The sequence below is a fragment of the Gobius niger genome (genome assembly GCF_951799975.1).
Source record: "Gobius niger genome assembly, chromosome: 1".
Lineage (NCBI taxonomy): Eukaryota > Metazoa > Chordata > Actinopteri > Gobiiformes > Gobiidae > Gobius > Gobius niger.
This window is the reverse complement of record NC_136852.1, coordinates 26672007-26695039: the sequence shown is the minus strand read 5'-3', so window position 1 is coordinate 26695039 and position 23033 is coordinate 26672007. Positions and strand designations below refer to the sequence as shown.

General features: G+C 41.3%; 1 protein-coding gene across 10 annotated transcripts in view; it reads right to left on the bottom strand.

Moving 5' to 3' along the window:
- Positions 1 to 23033, bottom strand: part of clcn2c (chloride channel 2c) — a 178433-nt gene that overhangs the window by 102917 nt on the left and 52483 nt on the right. For 6 of the 10 annotated variants that reach the window (XM_079559307.1, XM_079559303.1, XM_079559306.1 and 3 more), the window contains exon 3: positions 11371 to 11421. The exons of the other annotated variants lie outside the window; for them this stretch is intronic. In XM_079559307.1, coding sequence (XP_079415433.1) covers positions 11371 to 11421 — 51 coding nt within the window. The remainder of the gene's footprint in view (positions 1 to 11370; positions 11422 to 23033) is intronic. 10 annotated transcript variants of the gene reach the window in all.

Below are 23033 nucleotides of genomic sequence, written 5' to 3'. Positions count from 1 at the left end.
CACAGCGCCCCCCTCGTGTCATCAGGGTCAGTGCAGTAGAGGCAGGCCTCAACTCGGGTCTTTAAAAGCGTGGTTAAAAGTAAAAAAACAGGTTCAATGTGTCGTTCTTGTGCCAGATTCTAGATCAGGGGGGCAATTAATTTTCATAAGAGGCCACACAAGAAGCCTGAATTGAGTTGGAGGGCCAACAATAACTCAAACTTATTCTGTAACTTTATCCTGTTGTACATTACACTAAATTGTGTATTTTGAATATCTGATACTGGTATTTAGTAGGACTACTATTATCTGAAAATATTTCGCCATATCAAGACAAGGACACACATGCGTGTGCATCATTATTTAGCTTTATTAGCTAACTTCTACTATCGCACTGAAAGCACCTCTGCGCTTCCTTCATATGGAGTTTCTGGGAAGTGAAGCGATAGCAGGGGCCTCCAAGTAAATTTCCCTGGGGGCCAAAACATACATGGGGAGTGTATTGCCGGGGTTCATTAACAAAATCTCCTAAATAAAAATGTTTTGATTGGGAAAATACTATTGTGGACCTTTTTTTCAATAAATGCACAATAATGAGCCTGACAGGACTGTAGCCAATGTGTTGTTTGTATCCTGATCTCTCATTATGTCAGTGCCCTCTACTGGACACGTGTTGAATTCTTTCCTTTTATTTCTATTCAAGCAGCCCCCCAGTGGCTGGAGCATTTTGGTAATTTATTTAAAAAATCATAACTGCAAAAGAATGAGCTAGAGACTTTTGACATACTCAGGAATTTATGCCCTACAAGTCATGGGCCGGATCAAATTACGGCCCGCGGGCCACCGTATTTGTCCAGGTCTGTTCTAGATGATAGAAAATGCATTTTTCTTTGTTCATATTGGTGTTAACTCACGGAAAGTAGCGACCAATAACTAATAGCTGGTGTCATGTTAAAGAGGGGGTATTATGCTTTTTTCAATCACATAGCACCAGTCTATAGCACACTACAATGATGACCAAACCTTCTGTTGGTCTGTAAATGCAGTATATTTGAATAACTGCGTCGTATAAAATGTCTCTCTCAAAATGGCTGTAGTGAATGTCTTGAAATAGGCCTCTGTCTCTTTAAGAACCTCTGAGCCTTTCCGACACGCCCCCTCCACACGCTGTCTGTGGCATCAGTGGGGAGGGGGTTCTGCTGAGGAGCAGTGGTTGGTTACTCGGCTGGTGACGAAAGCTCGGAGGCGTCTCCAGGAGGTGGGGGCATTCCTAGGAGGACTCAGGCAAACCGATCTCTAAAATGGCCGCCATCAGAGTCTTTACAGATTACTCAAAAATACGTGAATGTGCCAAGGCAACACTTCAGGCATGTTTTTAATGAGGGAATGACATAATAACATGATGTAAAGCTTGAAAAAGTTCATTTTGCATAATACCCCCCCTTTAAGTTTAGGGTCGGTAAATCCGCCCTCAAGAACCTTTGGATAACTCCTACATGAGAGCTAACACTAACATTCTCACTAAAGCTGATATGAGCTTTATAAATAACACTGCCTTGCCTAAGTGGCTGAGTGCAGTACACTGTTAATTTTAATTGTTAACAAGTCGATTCCGGTTACATAATCACAGACACTGAAGTGCATTTCTATTGTAAGTATATTCATCCTGGGAAATTGAAGAAACCTGGCCAATATGTTTAAAAATGAAAATCCCTACCTGTGCACATTTCCTCCCACAAACCCCTCATTATTCAAATAAGCCATTCATTGGTTATGCAAGCCGACAGCTCCGACTATATGGGACTTAAGTGTGGGGGAGCCGAGCATTAATTCCTGGATTCTGCACAGTCATGCCAATGAGGACTTTCCCGGCTTGTGTGTATGGGCGTCCATGGTGATTATGTAGCTTCATGTGAGAGAAAAGAGATTCAATTAGAAATGCCTGGCTGTGTTTAATACTGGTGGCTTAATTAGATGGGAATGAATAGAGATAAAGGCAAATCTGTCTATTCAGGCCTTGTGTTTTTTTGTGGGGTTTTTTCTTAAACAGGGAGATAAGGGTTATATCGTGTAAACACACGGAGGTGCGACTGAACCATCCGGGTAGAAACTCAGGCTTATGGCATAATTACAGTAAGGATTTGAACCGCTTCTGATTATGGTGAGTCGACCAATGCGGCAAAAGTTTCCAAAAAGTTGTAGAATCTTAGAGTTGTGGGCAAACAGAACTGAGGAGGCTGCCAAATTCTGGTTTCACAACATCAGGTGTCGCACTGTTCATTATCTGGAGATGTCACAATCGCAAAATCACTGACACATCCCATCTGACTGAGCTCGACACATGTCTTATGCTAACAAAGACTCAAACTAAAATAAGCTAGAATGACCAGAGGCTGAGTATGTTCATTAAACGACTGAGAGCCTACACAGATACTGTATGTTCATTAAAGGCACTATACCGGATTTACTTGTCTAATAATGGAAACGAAATGTTGTTTTGTATATTGTAAATAGAAGTCGACATGGGTTTTTGGGGGATTTTTATTGGCCGATTCCGACATGCTCAGCAGACAATTTTGACCAATATATTTTTGACCGATTTTTCCAAATGTCTGCTCCGTGATCCTGTTAAAACATAAATACTTGGCCGCTCCAGCAGAGGCCACTTTTATTTTATTACTTTAAAACGTCCTAAATTATGCATTTTCCACCCCTACATGCTCCAACTATGTTCTAATGTGTATAATGAGCCCAGACCTATTCACCACAACTGCCTCTAAAATCCTGCACTGTCACTCAAAAAAATAATTAATTAATTCAGGTCCGAAGTGCCGACATGCCCGAGCTTAATATAGAAATGGCAGTTACGTGTAAGACCTGAGGTGGCAGTAGCGAGTATGGAAATGACAACTTCCATCTAGTCTCTTTAAGGTGATTCAATCATAGTTTCAGTCCCAGCTTTGATCAGTTGCCATTAGCATTAGCATACTGTTGCTAGCCTCAGCATTTTGTGCGGCGATCACAATACAATTGCGGAGGTTTAAAACTAACTCAGCGATTGAATTCTCCGGGTTCTGTGCTTCAAAATGACATACAGCATGTCCATATTCACTTAGTTTCACTAAACCTAACTTACTTGTAGCTAACCAATTTTCATCACAATGTTTCTCTGCTCGCCTGAGGCCTATAGGAAGTTGTGGGGGGACTCGTTTTAAAGCCCTGACTTGACTCTTTCCCATTCCCATGCCAATAGCTGATATTGCAAAATCCCCAAATATCGGCCCGATATATCGACCTCTAATTGTGAACATACAATGGGGGGAAAACACTGTGCACCTAATCATAAAGCATTTGCATCAATTTCAATTGTATGGTTTTTCAAGTGTCCAGTTTTCTAGCATTGTCGGTGAAAGTGACCCTGCAGGTTGTGAAATGTGCCTATAAAGTGAAGAAGTAGGAAGCTACAACTAAGGAATGAGTTTGGACCACAACTAACATTGTAATTCAGTGGCTTCCTCTTTCATTGTTTGTAATAAAAAAAAATCAGGTATAAGGCCTTTTGTTTAGTAATTCAGTTTCATTTCAGCCTTGTTTTGGAAGTTATTTAATATCTTAAAGTCTTATTTTGACTCAGTATGATATGTGTTTAAATTCAGTGCAATTTCAGTGTACAGTCGTATAATGACAAATAAGGCACTTCCTTAAATGTTGAGTCTTATTCTTCCCGTGTACAGAAGTCATCACAAGTGTATGTTGATAATGTGAGCGTTGCATATTCACACAGGAAAATAAACACATCTGGTGTACTAGTCAATAATGCAAGTTTGGAAGATGCCACCATGAGCTTACGCCACGGCAATTTGTGAAAACTGGCAGAGCTTTTTTTTTCAAAAACAAATTTGTATCTCTGTGTTTTTGTTATAACTGCAGCTGGTGATTTGTCTGGTCTTAGACTGAGCAAACCGGAGGAAAGAGTCCCTCTAACCGCCTTCCTTCTTTTTATCTTTTGGATGAATGAACAAGGAATGCCAAGGCTTTTTCAGAAAATCCACTTTGTAGCGGACACAAACGCATTTACATAATTCGAAATGGTGTTTTTTTAATTTAATAAGGTTTAGTTCAGTAGCCAGAATCTAACGAGGCAAACAACAGCGACATGGCAGGCACCCATTCGCGCTCGCATTCATTCGCCGGCACTTTTTGGAAGTAACCGATTCAGCGAACACATGATTTCCTTTGAACTGTGGGAGGAAGAGGAGATTACCCCCACAAAAACAAATGGTAACCGAATGCAGACTCCACTTTTGTTTGGATTATAAATGAAGCCAATAGCAACACAGTGGTGCAAATTTCCAGTTCTGAAAAGTTCTGACTCTTTTACAGGGGCTTTCAGAATTCCTCCAAAAGTGCAAAAATCTGTTAAAAGATTCCAAAGCTTATGGAGCATCTGCTGACTGCGACAGAAAGTTTCCCATCCCGAGTTATCGCAGGAAACACACTTTGATGCAGGTTTGAGTGTGTCCTTGTCGTTCCCCGTGACTCCGGAGGATTCCCCTGATGCAGCAGCCGCATCAGCCTTCACTGCGGCACTGCCTCCTCATGAATACAGCCGAGAGGATGGAACTTTTCACATGCAACAAATCAGGTATTGGTTTAACTGATGACAATTGTGGTGTTGATTTAGTCATGAAGGTTTTTTTTTTAATTAAAAATTGATTAACCTCTTCATCGCCTTAACAAAGCACATTTTCTCCTGGTCAGTTTTACCCTTGTTTGTCACTTTTCTGTCACTATTTTATAGCTTTTTGACTGCATTTTGTGACTATTCTCTTGCATTTAAGTCATTTTTTTTGTTGCTCTTTTGTGGCTCTTTGTTTTTCGTTTTCGTCACACATTTTTTAAAAACTTTTGTACTATCTTGTAGCTTTTCTGTGGCTTTTCTGTTGTTTTCGTCACACATTTTCATCACTTTTTCGCCACTTTTCTGTTACTATTTTGTAGCTTTTTGGTTGTGCTTTTGTCACTTTTCTGTTGCTCCTTTGTGGCTTTTTGTTTCGTTTTCGTCACACATTTTCGAAAAACTTTTGTACTATCTTGCAGCTTTTCTGTGGCTCTTTTGAGGCTTTTCTGTTGTTTTCGTCACACATTTTCATCACTTTTTTGTCACTTTTCTGTTGTTATTTTGTAGCTTTTCTGTTGTGTTTTCGTCACACATTTTCATCACTTTCCTGTTGCTCTTTTGAGGCTTTTTGTTGCGTTTGTCAAACATTTTCGTCACACATTTTCATCAAACATTTTCATCACACATTTTCTACATTTTTTGGGACCGTTTTGTAGCTTTTTTGTTGTGTTTTCTTCACAGATTTTAATCACTTTTTTGTCACTTTTCTGTTGCTTTTTGAGGCTTTTTGTTGCGTTTGTCAAACATTTTCGTCACACATTTTCGTCACACATTTTCGTCACACATTTTCATCACACATTTTCTAAATTTTTTGGGACCGTTTTGTAGCTTTTTTGTTGCGTTTTCGTCACACATTTTCATCACTTTTTTGTCACTTTTCTGTTGCTCTTTTGTGGCTTTTTGTTGTTGTTTTGTCACACATTTTCATCACACATTTTCTACTTTTTTGTGACTTTTCTATTACTCTTTTGTAGCTTTTTTGTTGATCTTTTGTCACACATTTTTGTCACTTTTTCATCGCCCTTTTGTCACGTTTTTCCTCACACTTTTGTTGCATTTTCATTCTCATTTTCGTCTCATTTTTGGTGACAAAATGGGCTCGGCTCCGGTGGGGGTTTAGTGGTTTAATGCCCCGCAGAAACCCTGTATGATGCTGATCCATCAATGGGATTTGGAGAAAGTGAGGCTTCACTTTTGGAAGGCCCTTTAGAAAGCAAACTGTGACAAAGGACCTTGAAAGCCAGTGTTCAAAAGTAGTAGCTGAGATGATTGTTATTAGTTGTCATTAATGTTCTCAAATCTCTATTACTTTTACTCTATTACTACTCTATTACTTAAAATCTACGATACATGTAAAATTGTACGAGTTTACGACACATTCCCTTGATTAGGCCTTCAAAACCAGAAGTCTCCAATGAGCAGACCTTGTGTCACATGACAAAAAAAGAAAAAATAATCAATAAAGCTTTAAAAGGGACGGTGGTCAGACCAGCACCTTCACTTAATGAATAAGGTCCTTTTCGTTCCGGTTTGAGGATAAAGTCACTCCTTTGTCTGCCTCATTAAAACTACTGACACATACAGAGGGCATGGCCTTAACTCTAGCCCTATGTCTCCTTTTCTTCTCGTTCAAATAAAAATCAATAATGAGCAAAGCTGTGACGTGGGCAAAGGAGAAGCACATTGATTGGGAGCAGCCACCACGGACGGCGCTTTGGACGTAATGGCAAGTTTTTATTTTTAATCCATCATCCATCAGCTGTAAAAAGCACAGAAGCTGCAAAAACTGTCATGTCTTCTCGCTCCTTGGTCCTCCGCCAAAGCCTCCGCTATCTCAGTCTGAGCATGTCCAAACTATATGTCAGGCTGACTTCTCAAACTTTATCTACAAATCGCGGATCCCTTTTTTAAGTCATTTGTCGCTGGCTCCAAACCAAAAAACCCCGGCCTCACTTGTATTTTGTATGACTTTCGAACCATTCTGATTAACACATTAACACATCTTTTTGGCCTTTTTAGGGGAGACACTAGTAAAATGAGTTAAAAAAAATGTGTTGTGGTCAAAGCAAATGTTGTCTGCACAGTAAAAAAGTAAAAAAACTAACACCAATGTCCAACGCCCCAGTTGTAATCAAACGCGCAGTGATATTTCTCTAATGGTGACAAACAGCAGACAGATACTGGAGATGAATGGACACAGAGGAGCCAGAGGAGTCTGAGGCTGGCACTTATCATGACAAGAACGATAAATCAAAGCAAATGTGTGCACGGCCTGTACCAGGGGAGAGATTCTCTGTAAAATATTATAGTGCAGTGGTTCTCAAACTGAGGCCCTGACACTAATGATGGTACGGAGTGACTCATTGTAAAATGAAATGTAACAGTTAAAGCAGTACTAAGTAACTTGTGAACCTAGAGATCATCAGCGCCACTGCGGGTGTCGCAGCATGTTACGTTTTTTTACTCATTAATTGTCCGTGAGAGTAAATACTACACTGATAGAAAAGACTAAGGGAGAGAGAGATCTTTTTTTTTTCACTCAAACTTGTCTTTAAATATTGTATATAGTGGCGCTAGCCCGCAGTTACCTGTGCCCGCAGGCCTGTTAGTTTCTTCTTTGTGATTCCATTAGTGTGTCTTGGTGATTCCGACCCGGAGGCAGGAAAGCATAAATTGTGCTTTTCTGGCCAGAGACACCAGGGGGAGATGAAAGACCCCCCAACCATCCCATTAACACTTGTATTACTCTCAGGAGGGACTACGAAAAGGATTTATTAAGGTAAACAAGTTACTTAGTACTGCTTTAAAACAGTCTAGTATGGTCATTTCGGACACTTACAGTGGTATTATAAAAACCTAGAGCGTGAAATACTATGTCCTCCTTCTATTGAGCATATGGAAATGTACAGTTTTTTTTGGGGGAGGGGTTGCATGGGATTTTATGCTGCACTGTCATGCACTTTGTCATTGATATGGTTGCTCAATACACGAATTGAACAAGTCTCCCCTTGTTTTTAAATTCTATTAATGTTCTCGGGTTTATCGTGAGTCAAGTCATCACTACAGAGTACCCTTCGTCTCTTGCATTCTTTTGTAATATCTACTAGAATAGAAGAACTAAAATCCACCTATTTCACCAATCATATGTGGCACAACACTTTCGGCCATTGTGAAATAGTATGTTCTGTCTGCTTAAGTTGATCCACAGCTCTGCAACTAAACACTGAAACATCACTCTTAGCCTATGTAACAACAATAAATGAAAGCAGGGGTGGGTTTTACATTTTTTGCAAGACTAGTTAAGTATAGTCTAGAATAGAATCATTGTCATTTCAATGGTAACTTACACTTTATTGGTAACAAAACATTCAAATGTATCAATCTGAAGGGGCTAACTCAAAGTTTCTTTTGACAGATCTTCCGGGTTTGCCAAGCGCACTGTGCCAAAGCCCCTCCTCCTTTCACTCCCCTGCAAAACAAACCTCCGGATAGCATCAGAGCAACGTTTCAGTGAATGGGAGGTAAGGAAAGCACTTCCTGGTTACATGAGGCCATGTAAAGAGGATAAACAAGAGCATTGTGTATGAGCTGTCGATGCGGCACTTCAAATAGTCCACACGAATGATTCAAAATTTCCTCAAACATGATTCAAAAAACAACTCCATGTATGTTTTTGATGGGGGGGACAATATAAAAAAAATCGAAGTTGCCCGAGTGTCGAGCTGCATGGGTCCCCTCCTGATCCAGCTGCCCCTTCATTACTTTCCCCTCTGCCTCTTTCTTAAATCTTCCCAACATTTTGGCTCTCCTCTCGCCCCTTAATTCTCCCTCACCCCAAAGTCCGTGCCCACTCAGCACTTCCGCCTCAGAGCCTCTGCACACATTTACACTTTTATAAGCTCGTACACAGTGCCAAACCGATCACGGGCCCTCTCAGTGTTTCCAGGAATAAGATAGATACTGCACTCAAAGTAAGTGTCAGGTCAAAGTGATTCAGAAGTAATTCAAAAATGGAAAGAGTCACATGCCAGTGGACAGTATGTGTCTGGATACGTGGAGAACAGTGCGAGGGCGGGGCATCCCGGGTAGCTGGCAAATGGTCAATGTTCCTACTAACAACTTTTAATGTGAAATTGTTTGATTTGACTTCAGAATCTCTTGTTCTTCAGGTCAAGGAACTGGATAAATACTGCTCAGAGAGGAGGTGATTCAGCATGTCATTTTTATAACAAAGATTGGCAGTTTGAATCCTGCACGTGCAGACTGCTGTTGTGTCCTTGAACAATATAATGTGTGAGTGAGTGAATGCTGGTGGTCAAAGGAACCAGTGGATTGGCAGCCTCACTTCCGTCAGCTCGTTTCATTGGTCAAAGCGATAGTCCGGGATTTTGATTAGTTGCTGAAATCAGCAAAGGAGGGGATTTTGACGTAATGTAAGTATCAATAAATATGAAGCCTAAGCATTAATTCAACCTGGGAGACTAATTTCAGCATCACATACCTCCAGCCAATGATCGCTTCCCGAGAGGGCCACACCTCCACCTCAGCGTAAGAGCCGCACCTCCGTAGCAGCCGATCATCGCCCTCGGTCCCGCTTTTAAGCCCCAGCAATCATGGTTCGTTCACTTTCCAGCTGTGCTGCGACCCACCTCCACCCCATCTCTGCTTCTTCCATCACGGCTTCTACCTGCTGCATCTTCACGGGTCTCCTATACCACCACCAGTGTCCCGGCTTCGGGGGAAGGCATCCCTAACTACAAGCTGTTCATCCATACTGACTTTCATACATCGATGTCTACCGCCGGGGTCTGATCACCAAAACTAATATACATGTCAATAAATCTTCCAGTCTATCCAGGTTGAAATTACTATTTCATAATATTTACCTTACGTGAGGCGCTGGCGGTCAAACATACATACATACAAACATCTACTAATTATGTAAAACATTTAAACTTACCGACTATCACTTTACGGGAACAAATATTGCAATGAAAAGCATTTTCCTAACAATAGAGGGGCAAAATAATGAAGTTATCTACTAAAAAAAAAAACTGATGTAACCAGAACTAAATTAGGAGGACTAAACATGCAACTCAGGGTTTGATTTTTACTCATCCTTCCCTGAAGATTGTCAATCGATTCAGGATACTTTGTTGAACATAAACACCTGTGTCCTGTGGAAATACTCACCATGACAAACCCATACAGCACAACGGGCGATAATAATTCACTGAATGCTTAAGACTGAGGGCAGGGGAGTGGTGCAACATCGATCTTACCGGGAACCAAGCCCATTAAAAGCCAATGAGCGTAACAACAACAACACAACACATATTTTAATGGAAAAAAAAAAAACAGGTCCATGTGTGCAGCGCCACAGACCATGAAGCATTTGTTTGGTCCTAAGCAGCGCCTCAAACAGAGACATTGATCATTGTGGTTGTCCACAGTGGCTTATTAGACCCATTCATCTCACGCATGTACATACAGGTACACACACACATGGCTAAACCGAGAAGTCGCAAACAGTAATGAGACCAAGTTGGAGGAGTTTAGTCTTTTGGGAACACAAATGGCGATATGTGTGCACAGATATTTGTCACTGTTGCAGGATTAATTCAAAGCCAAAAGGTGGAAGTGGTGTGAATGTGAAGGAGGTTTTAGAGAACAACAGGGTCATCATTCAACCTGCACTGTTGCTTTGTACTACTTGAATACTGAATAAATGTAAGAGTTGTAGGGTAGATGTACTTGGAGAGATAACATGAAACCTGGAGGATCTGGAGGGTCCTTCCCTGGAGAACTGTGGAAGTATTTTATAATAATACTAAAGTAAGTACAGCGTTTCTCAAGTATATGCGAGCTTTTGACCTGTAGTGTATAAATATTAGGCTTGCTAAAACTTACAGTACCGGTCAAACATTTGGAAACATTTTTTCTTTATTTTCAACACTATTTACATTGTGTGATTCTCATAGTAGGTAATAAACTATGAATGAACGCATGGGATTATGTAGGAAACAAAAAAATGTGACACAACTCAAAATATGGTATGTATGTTATATTTCGAATGGTTTAAAATGGTCACCCTTTATTGAACCGACATCCAAAACTTACTGACATATGGACAGTCATAAAACAAGTGCATTAGGTCAGACAAAACTGTGCAATAGGAGTCACTCCCTATCTGCCATTTACACAGAGGTTAATTCATAAAAGATTTTGAGTTGAAATATTCTTTGATAGGAGTCTATAGTAGTATGGCAAATTGTTTTAAAAATGTTTTGAAAAGTTCCACAAAATCGGTACGTTGAATTGATCCTCCCAAAACAAACAGTGAGAAAAAAGAGAGGCACCCCTTGTGTGTAAATTCCAATTATATATTAATTTGTTTATCTTAATACACGACAGAAAAAACAATACATAAAGAAGTGTTTTGAAACTTTTGACGGGTACTGTGCACTCTGCAATGTGAAGGCTATGGTAAAACTATTATACACTCCTCCAATAGTGACTTTCTTCAAGTTCAGGTGCTTGTTAAATATTGTTATATCATGTGGTGGCACATGATTTTAAAATGTTAAATTAACAACACACAACATGTTACACTGTGGTAAGAAGGGGGCCGATGGGAAGCCAAAGCTGCTGTATTAGCGCGATGGAGTTAGGGGTAAAATGGTAGCCACACACTTTGAACACTGCTTTACCGGAGAGAAAGTTCCGGGCCGGACTGTCCAGGACATAGGGGTACCCTGACCCTGCAAAGACCACAGCAGACAGTTAGCACCAGAAAAACAGGCCACAAAAAAACGCTCCGGAACCGCTGTGCATTCAACCATGTCAGCTCATCACTCAAGCTTAACAAGTTTGTTTTCCACCGCGGTAAAAATAGCCTCTTTATACATTTTTCTGGATGGAATTATGAGTTTTTGATGGATGTCGTCCCTCTGCAAACTCAGCAGCTGAACAAATAAGTGAACAGCGGAGGACGGAAGAAAGATTGGGGTACAATGGGAGTGGCCGCAGCTGACAGCCTCCTGTGTAGATGATTAAACACCAATTAAAAAGGCACAGTATTCAAAATATATACGTGTCAAAGTGCGCAGGAGAGTTGACATGAGCCAAACACAGCCGTGGAACCATTTTGGATCGGCGGCCATACCAAAGACAAAATACAGCTTCCATTCTATCACACAAATACCTTTACATTGCCTTATGCCTGGTGTACACTGTGTGTTTATTTTGTCTGACAACATTTTTAGACGTCACATTGCAGACATGGGGATTGTAAAATGGTGAGCTGCACTCGTCCGCACTGCGTGATAGCTCAAAGTACAATCATAGCTACGACCAAAGTTCATCGCAGCAGTTTCAGGCTCCAGGCGGTGTGTGTTTAGCTGAGGCAAGTGCTGCATGCCAGCGATGCTTATTTCCACGGAGAAGTGCAGGGAAAGTCCTGTAAAATGCAGAGTTGTAGCTGAGGTAAAGTGTCCGTCTTTGAGAATGAAGATATCTTAAATACAGAAGCCACGATGATCTCTCCAAATACGAGCAGATCGTCACAGGGCTCAGATGACGGATACATTTTAATCTCTTTATCGCGGTTCTAGAATGACCTTTTATACATTTTTCAAATATTGACGTAAGCAAGAGTTAGTACTCACAACCACAAGCCAATAGTCTTCAGACAATGTTTTGTGGATACTCTCAAATCTCCATCCAACAGTTATGGGCAAAACGAATGAGCGTAATTTTTTGCATCCATTTTTGCTTCAGTCTTACAGAAGTCTAAGAGAGTCTCGTCTCGAAGGGTCAAACTGAGAGCGAGACAGTAGCCAAGACAATTGTGACCATGAGATAGATAAAATAATCCAATTTTAAAGCCGGCAATACTGGGAAAGACATCTCTCGCCATAAAGTCCAATGATGGTCTCAGCGAGTCGTGACAGCAGACTCTGTATTCCACACTGCTCATTTCTCTGGTCGGAAAGAAAAAAATAAAGTTTCTTGTTGAAGAGTTTGGACTTATGCTGCAGCGATGGGACCAATATGTGCCGGGTCGGAGTGTGTGGGGGAGCTCAGGGGCGATCAGGGAGCAATACCTCAGAGCAGGAGCAGGCGCCGGCGGATGGCAGGTCAGAGACTCATAACCACACATACACAGAGAGGTGCACACATACTGCAGTGGGATGGGGAAGTCAGGTGATGGATGAAGGAGGGAGGGGGAGAGTGGGAGTGGTAGGCAGAAAGGGGGATACAGTGGGGAGTGTGCAAAACTAAAAAACAAAAACAAGGAAAAAGCTTGATAACACGTATATCGGAAGTCTGTTTCTAGTGGGACCAACAAGTGGACCGGAAGACCGTTTTCAGAGGGTCGTGTCCGGGAAAAGTTAGACTTGATGAATTGTCTAGTCAGCCTGATGATCAGTGTTTGTATCAATATGCTTTTTCTGCAGGGTTTATATCTAAAAGTTGAAATTCATATTTTTATTTGGATTGCAACTTGACGAAATTACTTAGAGGTTCTGCGGCTACGCCAATTGAGAAGCACATCTGCGGCAACTATTTGTAATTAAAAAATACATTTAAAAAAACATTGGTGCGGGTAAAAAGCAACCTCTACTGCCTGTGTCTTATCTTGGGCCCCATAAATAAGCTAAATGTTGCTTAAAGCGTGTCCCATTTATGAATATGCATTATCATCTATGAATGAATGTGTAAATGTTTTTTACTGTATATTCGTAATAACTCAAAATATGTTATGTATGTTATATTTCGAATGGTTTAAAATGGTCACCCTTTATTGAACCGACATCCAAAACTTACTGACATATGGACAGTCATAAAACAAGTGCATTAAGTCAGACAAAACTCTGCAATAGGAGTCACTCCCTATCTGCCACACAGTGTAAGGGACTCCGGGGTTCCTCCGGGGTGCCACTAAAATCATGTGTAATAGGCCAGGATGAATGAGATCTCTGGGAGGTGGCCGAAGGGCCAGATGGTGCAGATTTGTGCAGAGCGCTAATTGGAAGGTTAGACCGACACTGAAACAAGTGAATGCAAATTGCCTCATGTAAAGCACTTTGTGACCATGTGAAAGGTGCTATACAAATAACTTCCTTCCTTCCAAAAGAAATTCATATTTTTAACTTGTTCTATATAACATTGTTGCCTTTAAAATATGTTATTACATCAAGAACAATGGCTATTTCAGTAATGTAGTTTAGTCTGTTCATTTGTCTTATTGCAGGAGTATAGGTGCAAACCCCATGGGTAACAGTTAAAGGTGAACTATGCAACTTATGCGAAACTTATGTGAAAAAAAACATTATATTTATGCAAAATTGACCATTTTGTTGTCCAATGGCTGCATGAGCAGTTATCATGGCGCCTTTACTTTCCATCACAGTTGCTTCCACAACTCTTTAGCATCAATTGTTTTGTAGGTTTTTTGGTAAGAGGGCCCATCATCAGTGAAAACTCTAAAACTCTAAAAACAATTGATCCTGGAGCATCAAAGAGGCCACTGTGATGAAAAATAAACGCAAATTAAAGATGAAATATGCACATATGCAAACTTTTTTTTTCACATAAAAAGCTGCGTAATGCACCTTTAAACAAACTGCCCTGCGATGCCTTAATATCCATTGAACTAGCTGTGTTCCCCTGTGCACCACAACGTCACCTAATCGATACCGAGCCCCTGAAATGCCCCAGTACAAAGTATACGTTGTTCGGACTGTGCCTTGTGGCCGCCATTGATCTGACAGTGAGCGAGGTCGCATTTTGAGATGACAATCGACCCACAAATAAACATTAATGGGTGCGGTAATAAAACTTTATGCTGACTTGTTGTTGCGGTCTTTTCTTAAGCGGTAAACAACGCGCAGCGATGATTTATGCGCGAGGCTACGGCTGCGCTGCATCTCAGGCCCTGAGAGGAGACGGCTCAATTAACAAATGTGTTTATGTTCCGCGCAAATTACAAACTCGCACACGAACAAGCCAACAGGGGCGAGTTTGTGTTTCTGCAAAGAGGAAATGATGCCATTGTTCATTGTAAGACACAGCACCAGAACCAAAACTCGCCCCTAGTCTCCCATTCTGTAGTTTTTCATCCAAACGCCGGCCAGCGCAGGGCAGCGTTACTCTTTGACACGACTCCCGAGAGAGACGGTGAAACTCGATGACATTGGCAGTCCGGGCTAAGTCTCTCCGTAACACTAGCGCAAGTGAAAACCAAGCTTGTTTGGCCTCAGCACAAACAGAGGGGAAGGTTAGGTCATGTATACAAGCGTCGTCATGCAAATTGAATAATGGACAGGGTGCAGGGTCACCGCCGGTCAAAGTGCACACTGTAGCTTTTAGTCATTTGCATTTACGGTGCATTTGGAGGAGCCCGTGAACACCTCAGGATACAAAACGGATTCATTCGGAAGAAACAAGAACAAGACATGCTCCTTATGACCCGCGAGTGGGCAATCAACCTTATTATTATTTACTTTTATTTTTATTATAGATTGAAAATGACATGTTCGGCTGCCTTCAGTCAATATCAACCTCCCCCCTCTGTATATTGACCTCTTAACCCCCCACCTGCAGCATTACCCAAATCTATAAGCTTCTTGGCTCAGTGTAGTGCCTCATTTGAAAGCTAAGACCTAGAAAAAAAAGAATCGAATGTCACATTTTTGTCGTGTTTTTGTGGAATTTTTGTCACTTTTTAGTTGCCTTTTATTGCGTTCTTGTTACTTTTCCGGCAGGTTTACGCACATTTTTTGTTGCGTTTTCGTGTTTTTTGTTGCTTTTTTGTCACGTTTTTATTGCGTTGTTTCGCCATGGGGGGAAAATAAATATGATGTCACCGCTTTAATGTTTACAGCCGGTGCTATGCCTCTTTTGTGAGCTAAGCTGTGTGGCGCATTTCACCGAATAAAAAGAATGTAGTACATGCATTTAACTGATAACAGATATTTAATTGTTGAAAAACATCTCTCCTCATATAAATAATACCTTTGCAAAACGTGCAGTACTCGAAATACTATTTAAATGTAGTCTGGTGAGGCAGATGATGTATGAGTACACATAACTAGATACAGCACTTGTGGAATAGAATAGAATAGAATAGAATAGAATAGAATAGAATAGAATAGAATAGAATAGAACCGAAAAGAACAGAAGAGAATAGAAACAAATAGAACCGCATAGAATAGAAACAAATCGAAACGAATAGAATAGAAACAAATAGAATAGAATTGAATAGAATAGAAACAAATAGAATAGAAACAGAACAAAACAAAACAAAAACAAAACAAAAAATAAAACAAAAAATAAAATAAAATAAAACAAAATAAAACAAAAAATAAAACATAAAATAAAATAAAATAAAATAAAATAACATAAAATAAAATAAAATATAATAAAATAAAATAAAACAAAATAATATAAAATAGAAACACTGTATTGTTGTTGTAGAAATTTGCCTTTGGCTTGCTCACACATTCAGGTACATTTTGCCCAGCAAATATAATAAAATACATAATAAGTTCATTATAAAATCAGTTCATTGCAGACACAGCAGCAGCAGATTCACCTGATCAAAAGAAAAGGAACGGAACAGACTGAGCCACATTAGGCTTATTCAGCTCCCGGATGGCAAAATGAATTCCTGTACACATTTTTCTTGGCCAAAGGAAGTCTGTTTCTCTGCCGTGATGGAGGGAGTTTGGAGTGATGGGACAGTGGATGGCCATCATCATCTGTGATCTCATGACAGAGACGATGCACTGCTTTACTGTAATGCTGAGGCAAATTGGCTATCAGAAAAAAACATCAGAGGAATGACACCAGTGTTTGTTTGCTTTAGGAGTGTTCCCTAACAACAAGCATCAATAAAACTACCTTTACGTTTACTTCCATCCACCACCATCAATGCTACAGGGTATATCCCTCACTAAGACTACCCAGCAGTTCACTTTACTCTATAGTATATTTTGTCTAACAGTGCAACACCGGCCCCGGGCTAGGTTCCAACTTGGCAGAATTAAATGTCCAGTCTGGCCACCTGCACCAGAGCAGCGCCATGGGGGGAAAATAAATATGATGTCACCGCTTTAATGGCACCGCCTTGGCTCAACCTGGATGACAAAATCAATAGAGCCTGGCACTAAATCTGACAGTAAGTGGACCTATGCCACGGCCGGCAGTGGAGGAGTCTGGGAGATCACCGCACCAATCTCCCTGAGTGCCAGTGAATCAAATATTGATCAAAAAAGGAGCCTCTCGTCACCGGGGATACTCCGTATATTAAAAGTAAAAGTTTCCACCCCTCTCTCTACCGGCGAGAGCGAAGCCAGATCTCTCGGCTTAACTCCCGTGTCCCTGCGAGTTGGGAGGCTTTGTGTTTTTGGCCGGCGGCTCGGTGCGAATGACGTCCGCACACCTCCGCAAGAGGCGCAGTGTGGGACCGACAGGCAAACTGTATAATCAAATGTGCCGCGGCTCTGCTTAACCCCCACCTGAACCGAAAACACATTGTCTGCTGCATGTCTCCTAAAACGAGACGAGAACAAGGATGAAAAAAAAATAATCAGAAGAGTGACAGGCTGTAAACTCCAGTCAAGAAGCCGAACTGAGGATAATGTGCTTGAATAAGGCGGGGGTTAATTCCAATAAAAGCTGCACAGAGATTTCCACTCAAAAGTATGTTGGTCTCTTCCTGTGAACTCGCTGCTGATTTGGTAAATGCAGAGCCAAACCAAAGAGAAGAGGATAATCCAATCCCACCAGCGGTTTCCTCCAATAGGGCTATAATTTCCAACTTTTAAGAGTTAGAACTGAAGGCAGACTGGAGGTAATTGGCTCTGGCCTTAACCCGCTGTGAATAACAAGTGGGAACATTACAGTGCATTACATCTCCACCTCCTCTAACTCCTCTTCATGTCCGTCAAATCAAGGGACATTTTGTTTGCCAGCCTGTTTCAATCATTACATACTTGAAAGCTGTATTTGTAGATATTTATATGCGATTTAAAGTTCATTGTATAGAAAAAGAAAAGGTAGAAAAGGCTAAAAAATGTTGCTGCACATGATTTAGGTTCATGCTTGCCTTTGGGACAAACTGTCGTCTATCCAGGACATTCCTGTTAATTGAATCCCTCTTCAAGCACCGATAATAAGCATTGATCTTCTTCCACTCATTTACACTGTGCTATCAAGGGACAAAGCAGCACAAAGGGCTACAACCATCAGAGGGGGGTAGAGTAGCCAACATGTTTACTCAAGTTAGAGCACGCTACTTTAAAATGATTTTACTCAAGTACAACTAAAGAGTTGTGGCCCAAATAAGTACTCAAGTAAAAGTAAAAAAAGTACTTGAGTACTGTGAGTGCTGACCATATCGCCTTTGCTCTGCCCAATCCCATCAGACCTTGGAAGCTAAGCAGGGAAGGGCCTGGTCGGTACTTGGATGGGAGACCAGGAAGCCCGGGTGAATGCAGTGAGTGAGTGGTTGGTGGTGGTCGGAGGGGCCAATGGCACAGACTGGTTGCCTCGCTTTCACTTCCGTCAGCCTACCCCGGGGCAGCTGTGGCTACACCAAGTATGGAGTGATTGAATAATGACGAGTGTAGCGCTTTGAGAAACTTGGTAATACAGGCTTGTAAAGTGCAATACAAGTGTAAGCTAATCCATTATGAATATTATTATTATTGAGTAACTGCTTGAGCATAAAAGTCTAATTTATGTTTCAGTAGTGACAGAAATGATCAGAAAACAAACATGACATAATGTGACAATTGTAATATTTTCAAAGAAAATCCCATAAAAACGTATCAATAAAATTAATTTTGAAGATTTAAGCAAACAAACCCCAAAATGCAGCTATTTTGTGTCAAAGTGAATATTTTTCACTGAAAGATTTCCTTACTGTACAGTGTGGCGAGTTACTATTTATTTTACTCATGTAGGTACAGATACTTAAAGCACTATATGAAAAAAACTCCTTGCAAACTACATTTACTTCTAAAAGTGACTCAAGTACATGTACTTAGCTAAATGTAACGGAGTACTACCCACCTCTGACAACCATCAACCGACTTGCAGTTTTGTGGTTCAACAAGATATAGAGTACAGGCTTCCAGCTGCGTAAATCCTTTCCAAGGTCTTGGCTCAAGATCTGCAGATGGATCCCCGGATGGGTCAAATGCAGGAGACAAATGGCCCCTGGCCTGCAGTGACAGTAGAGTATACTGCACAAGGCAAGCTGGAGGAGCCAGGATGAGAACACACTTTTATACTTGCTGAGGTGATACAAATAAGAATTTTATCAGTGATGAGTGGAAAGAAATATAGGGTATAATAACGGTTCTCAAAGTTCATTCCAAATGTAAATCCAACGTCTGTTACGCTCAATTGGACTAAACCACTTTGACAACATGCCACACACAATTAAGATGGCTGCCAGCGCCAATGCACAGGTGCACGCGCGACGGGGAGATGTTTCACTTTTCTTTCCCTTTAAAAACGCCACATCATTTGATTTGAACATGTGCATCTCACATCAGGGAGCCGTACAGTAGAAGATGATGAAAGGTTCGGGAGAAGATCCAAAACTGTGTGAATGAATGAAAGGTGATGGATTATACACCTCCGCTTCCTCTGCACCGAGGCTCCTCCGTCCGTCCGTCCGTCCGTTCTGACACCTGAATATTTCATCAACTCATCCTCTCGCTTCTGCTGCCTATCGCGGGGAAATCCATCTCACTGCATAATCGAATCTGCTACATCTTGCGTAAGCCTTACCGCCCCCCACCCCACACACCCCCCTCGATTGAAAAGAGGCCTATTCCGACGAAGTATCTTTAAGCCATCGAACTTTAAAACAATAACGGCTAATCTGATTGTGCACATGCCGGGACAGGACTCGAAAATCTGATTAGGCCTGATCACAAGGTAAAAATGATACTAAACCCCCCCCCCCGCTCCCATTTCAAGCGATGTTAAATGTCAGTGTAATGTAAACAGTATCGAGTTTGTCCTTTAGAAAGAGGCCTCGCTCACACTGGGTCTCTAGAAAGAGCCCTGACATTTCTCTCTTCATTCATTCCAGCGACGCTGCGAAGCTCAATGGTGCCCCCCGGTGGTCAGCTGCCGCTTGCAACCGGATGTCCTTAAAGAGCAGTGGAAGAACTGGATAGTATTGAGTTGAAACTATGTCTTTGAGGTCGACATTTTCAAAAGTTGGGAGTATTTACCGTCATTAAAAAGCTGCATTGTGCTTCCCATTTACAATTTCTATTCAAACTCACTACTCTTCCTTTTACGACAGCTTCTAAAACTGCTCCTAGTGTAAAAAAGGACATGCACTCAAACAGAAATGGTCTAAGGGTCTTGCCCAAGTGCACAAAGACAGTACGCACATAAATCCTCGTACAATTAAATCACGGTGGAGGTTCACTGTATTGCTGCCAGATAGAAAAATATAAATGTGTGAATGTTTCTACTTTTAGACAAATGTTTTTCATTAACCTCTTAACCCTCACTTGAACCGTGCGTGTGTTCTCCAGTTTCTTGAATAAAGCGTCAAAATAGTGACGAAATTGAGCAACACAAAGCGATGGAAAAGTGGAGAAAAATGGCATGAAAAAAGGGTTAAAAACAACACGGCGACAACGCAAATAAAAAATATCTGTTTAGATGAGTTTTGCTGATCTTAGCTTTCAAATGAGATGTGACATTGGCCTATACCTCTCCAGTCAGGAAACATTTAGAATTGGGTAAGGCTGAACTGTAGAAAATGTGCTCGATTAAAGGATCTTCTGAGATATGTTCTTACCTGAGCTTAGACGAGTTGATGCGTACCTGTCTGGCCTTTGTGCGTGCCCTCAGTCACGCAAAACGATCAAAGATGTTGTTAGAAAATCCCAATGTATTCCTATAGCTCCAAAAGGGGGTGAAGTTCGAAGCTACCACGCTCTTCCACGGGCACACACACACACCAGACAGGTACACATCAACTCGTCTAAGCTCAGGTAAGCACATATCTCAGTATGGAAAAGAAAGAAGAAACAAAATGTAAGCTGCACGAATTGGCTAATCAAGTGAGGCCATGTGCAATATGCTAAAACAATGGTTTCCAAACTGTGGTACTTGGGCATCTTTAGGTGAGACCATTTCATTTATGCTTTAGATGAAAAAACCTAACTGACTGTAACTGGTTTAGACATATACAGTGTTTAGTCCAATTCCGATCTATTTCAGGCTGGTTTTAAACCCGACTTGATCTCAGTGGCCTCGGGGTGGAAGGTCAAATATATAATGAGGTGCACATGAGGGGCGTTACTGTGTGGAGTTTGCATGTACTCCCCGTGCCTGCGTAGGCTTCCCATAAAAACATGTACAATAGGCCAGAACAAATGATATCTGTGTATGTGTGAATGAATGGCTCGTTGGTGTAATCAAAAAAATATAAATAATATATAAAGTAGCTCAAAGGGTTACAAGCATCCACTGATTTCCAGTTTTGTGGTTCATCAAGCGAAGTGGCAGACTGCTGATGTGTCTTTGGGCAAGATATTGTCGGCTTCCAGCAAAGTAATCGGTTTCAAGTTCTTGGCTTAAGATCTGCAGATGGATCCCCGGATGGGTCAAATGCAGGAGACACATGGCCCCTGCAGCGGCAGTATGACCCTGTCCCAATACCCACCCTACGCTCCTCAACAAAGTGTGCACTTGTTTGAAGTGCATGTAGGGGTTCGACTCATGAGGGCACGGGCGGCACGGTGGTGCAGCGGCTAGCGCTCACGCCTCACAGCAAGAAGGTCCCGGGTTCGATTCCCACCTGGACGGGACCTTTCTGTGTGGAGTTTGCATGTTCTCCCCGTGTCTGCGTAGGTTTCCTCCGGGTACTCCGGTTTCCCCTACCACTAAAAACATGTATAATAGATTCACCTCTGGGGCCAGGACTCCCCTGAAAAAGAGATTCTTGATCTCAGTGGGACTATCCCGGTTAAATAAAGGTCAATAAATAAAAATGATGTCATTTTCAGACCTAAACTTAATAAAGTTGAAGGTAATTTCATCCGGCCTAGTGAGAAAAAATCCAATGTAAATGTATATTGGAAATAAGTAATTCATTTGAGCTAGCTGTATAATTTAAATTTTAAATGTAGAGTGGGTAACTAACTGGTATAAAATTGGATTTTTATGAATAACTGCACAAAAAAGTAATGATTTTTTATTTGTTTTTTTACTTTCCAAGTAACATAGCAAATCTTGATTGTGTAAGAAAATCAAATCAACCTTTATTATAGCATTTTACAAGGAAGTGCGAGTATTGGCACAGTATACAAAGTGTGCAGCCGCGCTTCTGTCAGTCAAGGGGCAGCGGTGCGTAGCCGGGCAATTTCTCCCAAAAATAGCAAAGGCAATTACGGTAAAAAACTGAAAAGTCACTGCAGTTTTCTGAATTTCTGAAAATATGAATCCATTTGACTTACCAACTCGAATTTTAATTCAAATAGATTTTTTTGCCCAGCCCGAGTGTGGAGATAATAATCCCCTGCCCCGTGTGTGTGAAGCGCTTTGGGCGACTTCTGTCATGTGAAAAGCGCTTTACAAATAAGCTTGGATTCCAAAAGCTAAAACTTTTGGAAAGAATTTAGTTTTAGTCCTTCTGTATATTGTAGAGGCCTTATGTGAAGAAAAAAAAAACTGCATGAAATTACAAAGCATGTTCATCTCTTGTGAACAAACACGGGAGTAAACCGCAACGGTGAAGGAATGTGAGGAAGGAGTTTAGACCACAGCTAACAGCTTACACTTCACAATGAGAGGAGGGGGGAGGAAAAAGACAAATCAGGTCCGGGGCCTTTTTAATTGACTTATGGTTTGACAATGAAGACGAGGCAATCGAATGTCTTCTAACTCAGGAGTAATAAGGACTTTCTGAAGCGGGAAATGCCTCGGCAGCAGCGCAGACGGGTCAGAGGTGGCTCAGTGTGCGCAGGAGAAAATGATAAAAGCCTTGAGAGTCATGGTTCAAAAGCTACAGGAGAATTAGCGGGGGCCTCTCCATCACACAAAGGCAGCATTTTGTGCCGGAGAGGCGGTTGCTGAGTTTTATATGACGTATGGAGCCATTACAGAGGATATGAAGACTTAAGGTTACATTTCTGCTGCTGCCGGTTACTTAAACAATGGCACACCGCAGAAACGTATCACATTTTATTGAACCTAAAAAAATATTGATGGATCCGCACACATTCCCCGTTAAAGCATGAGCGTCTGCATTAACAAAAGCCGCAGGTCTCGCCTTTTTTTTTTTGACAGCCGCAGCACCAGCCCCCTGCACTGATGAAGACCGATG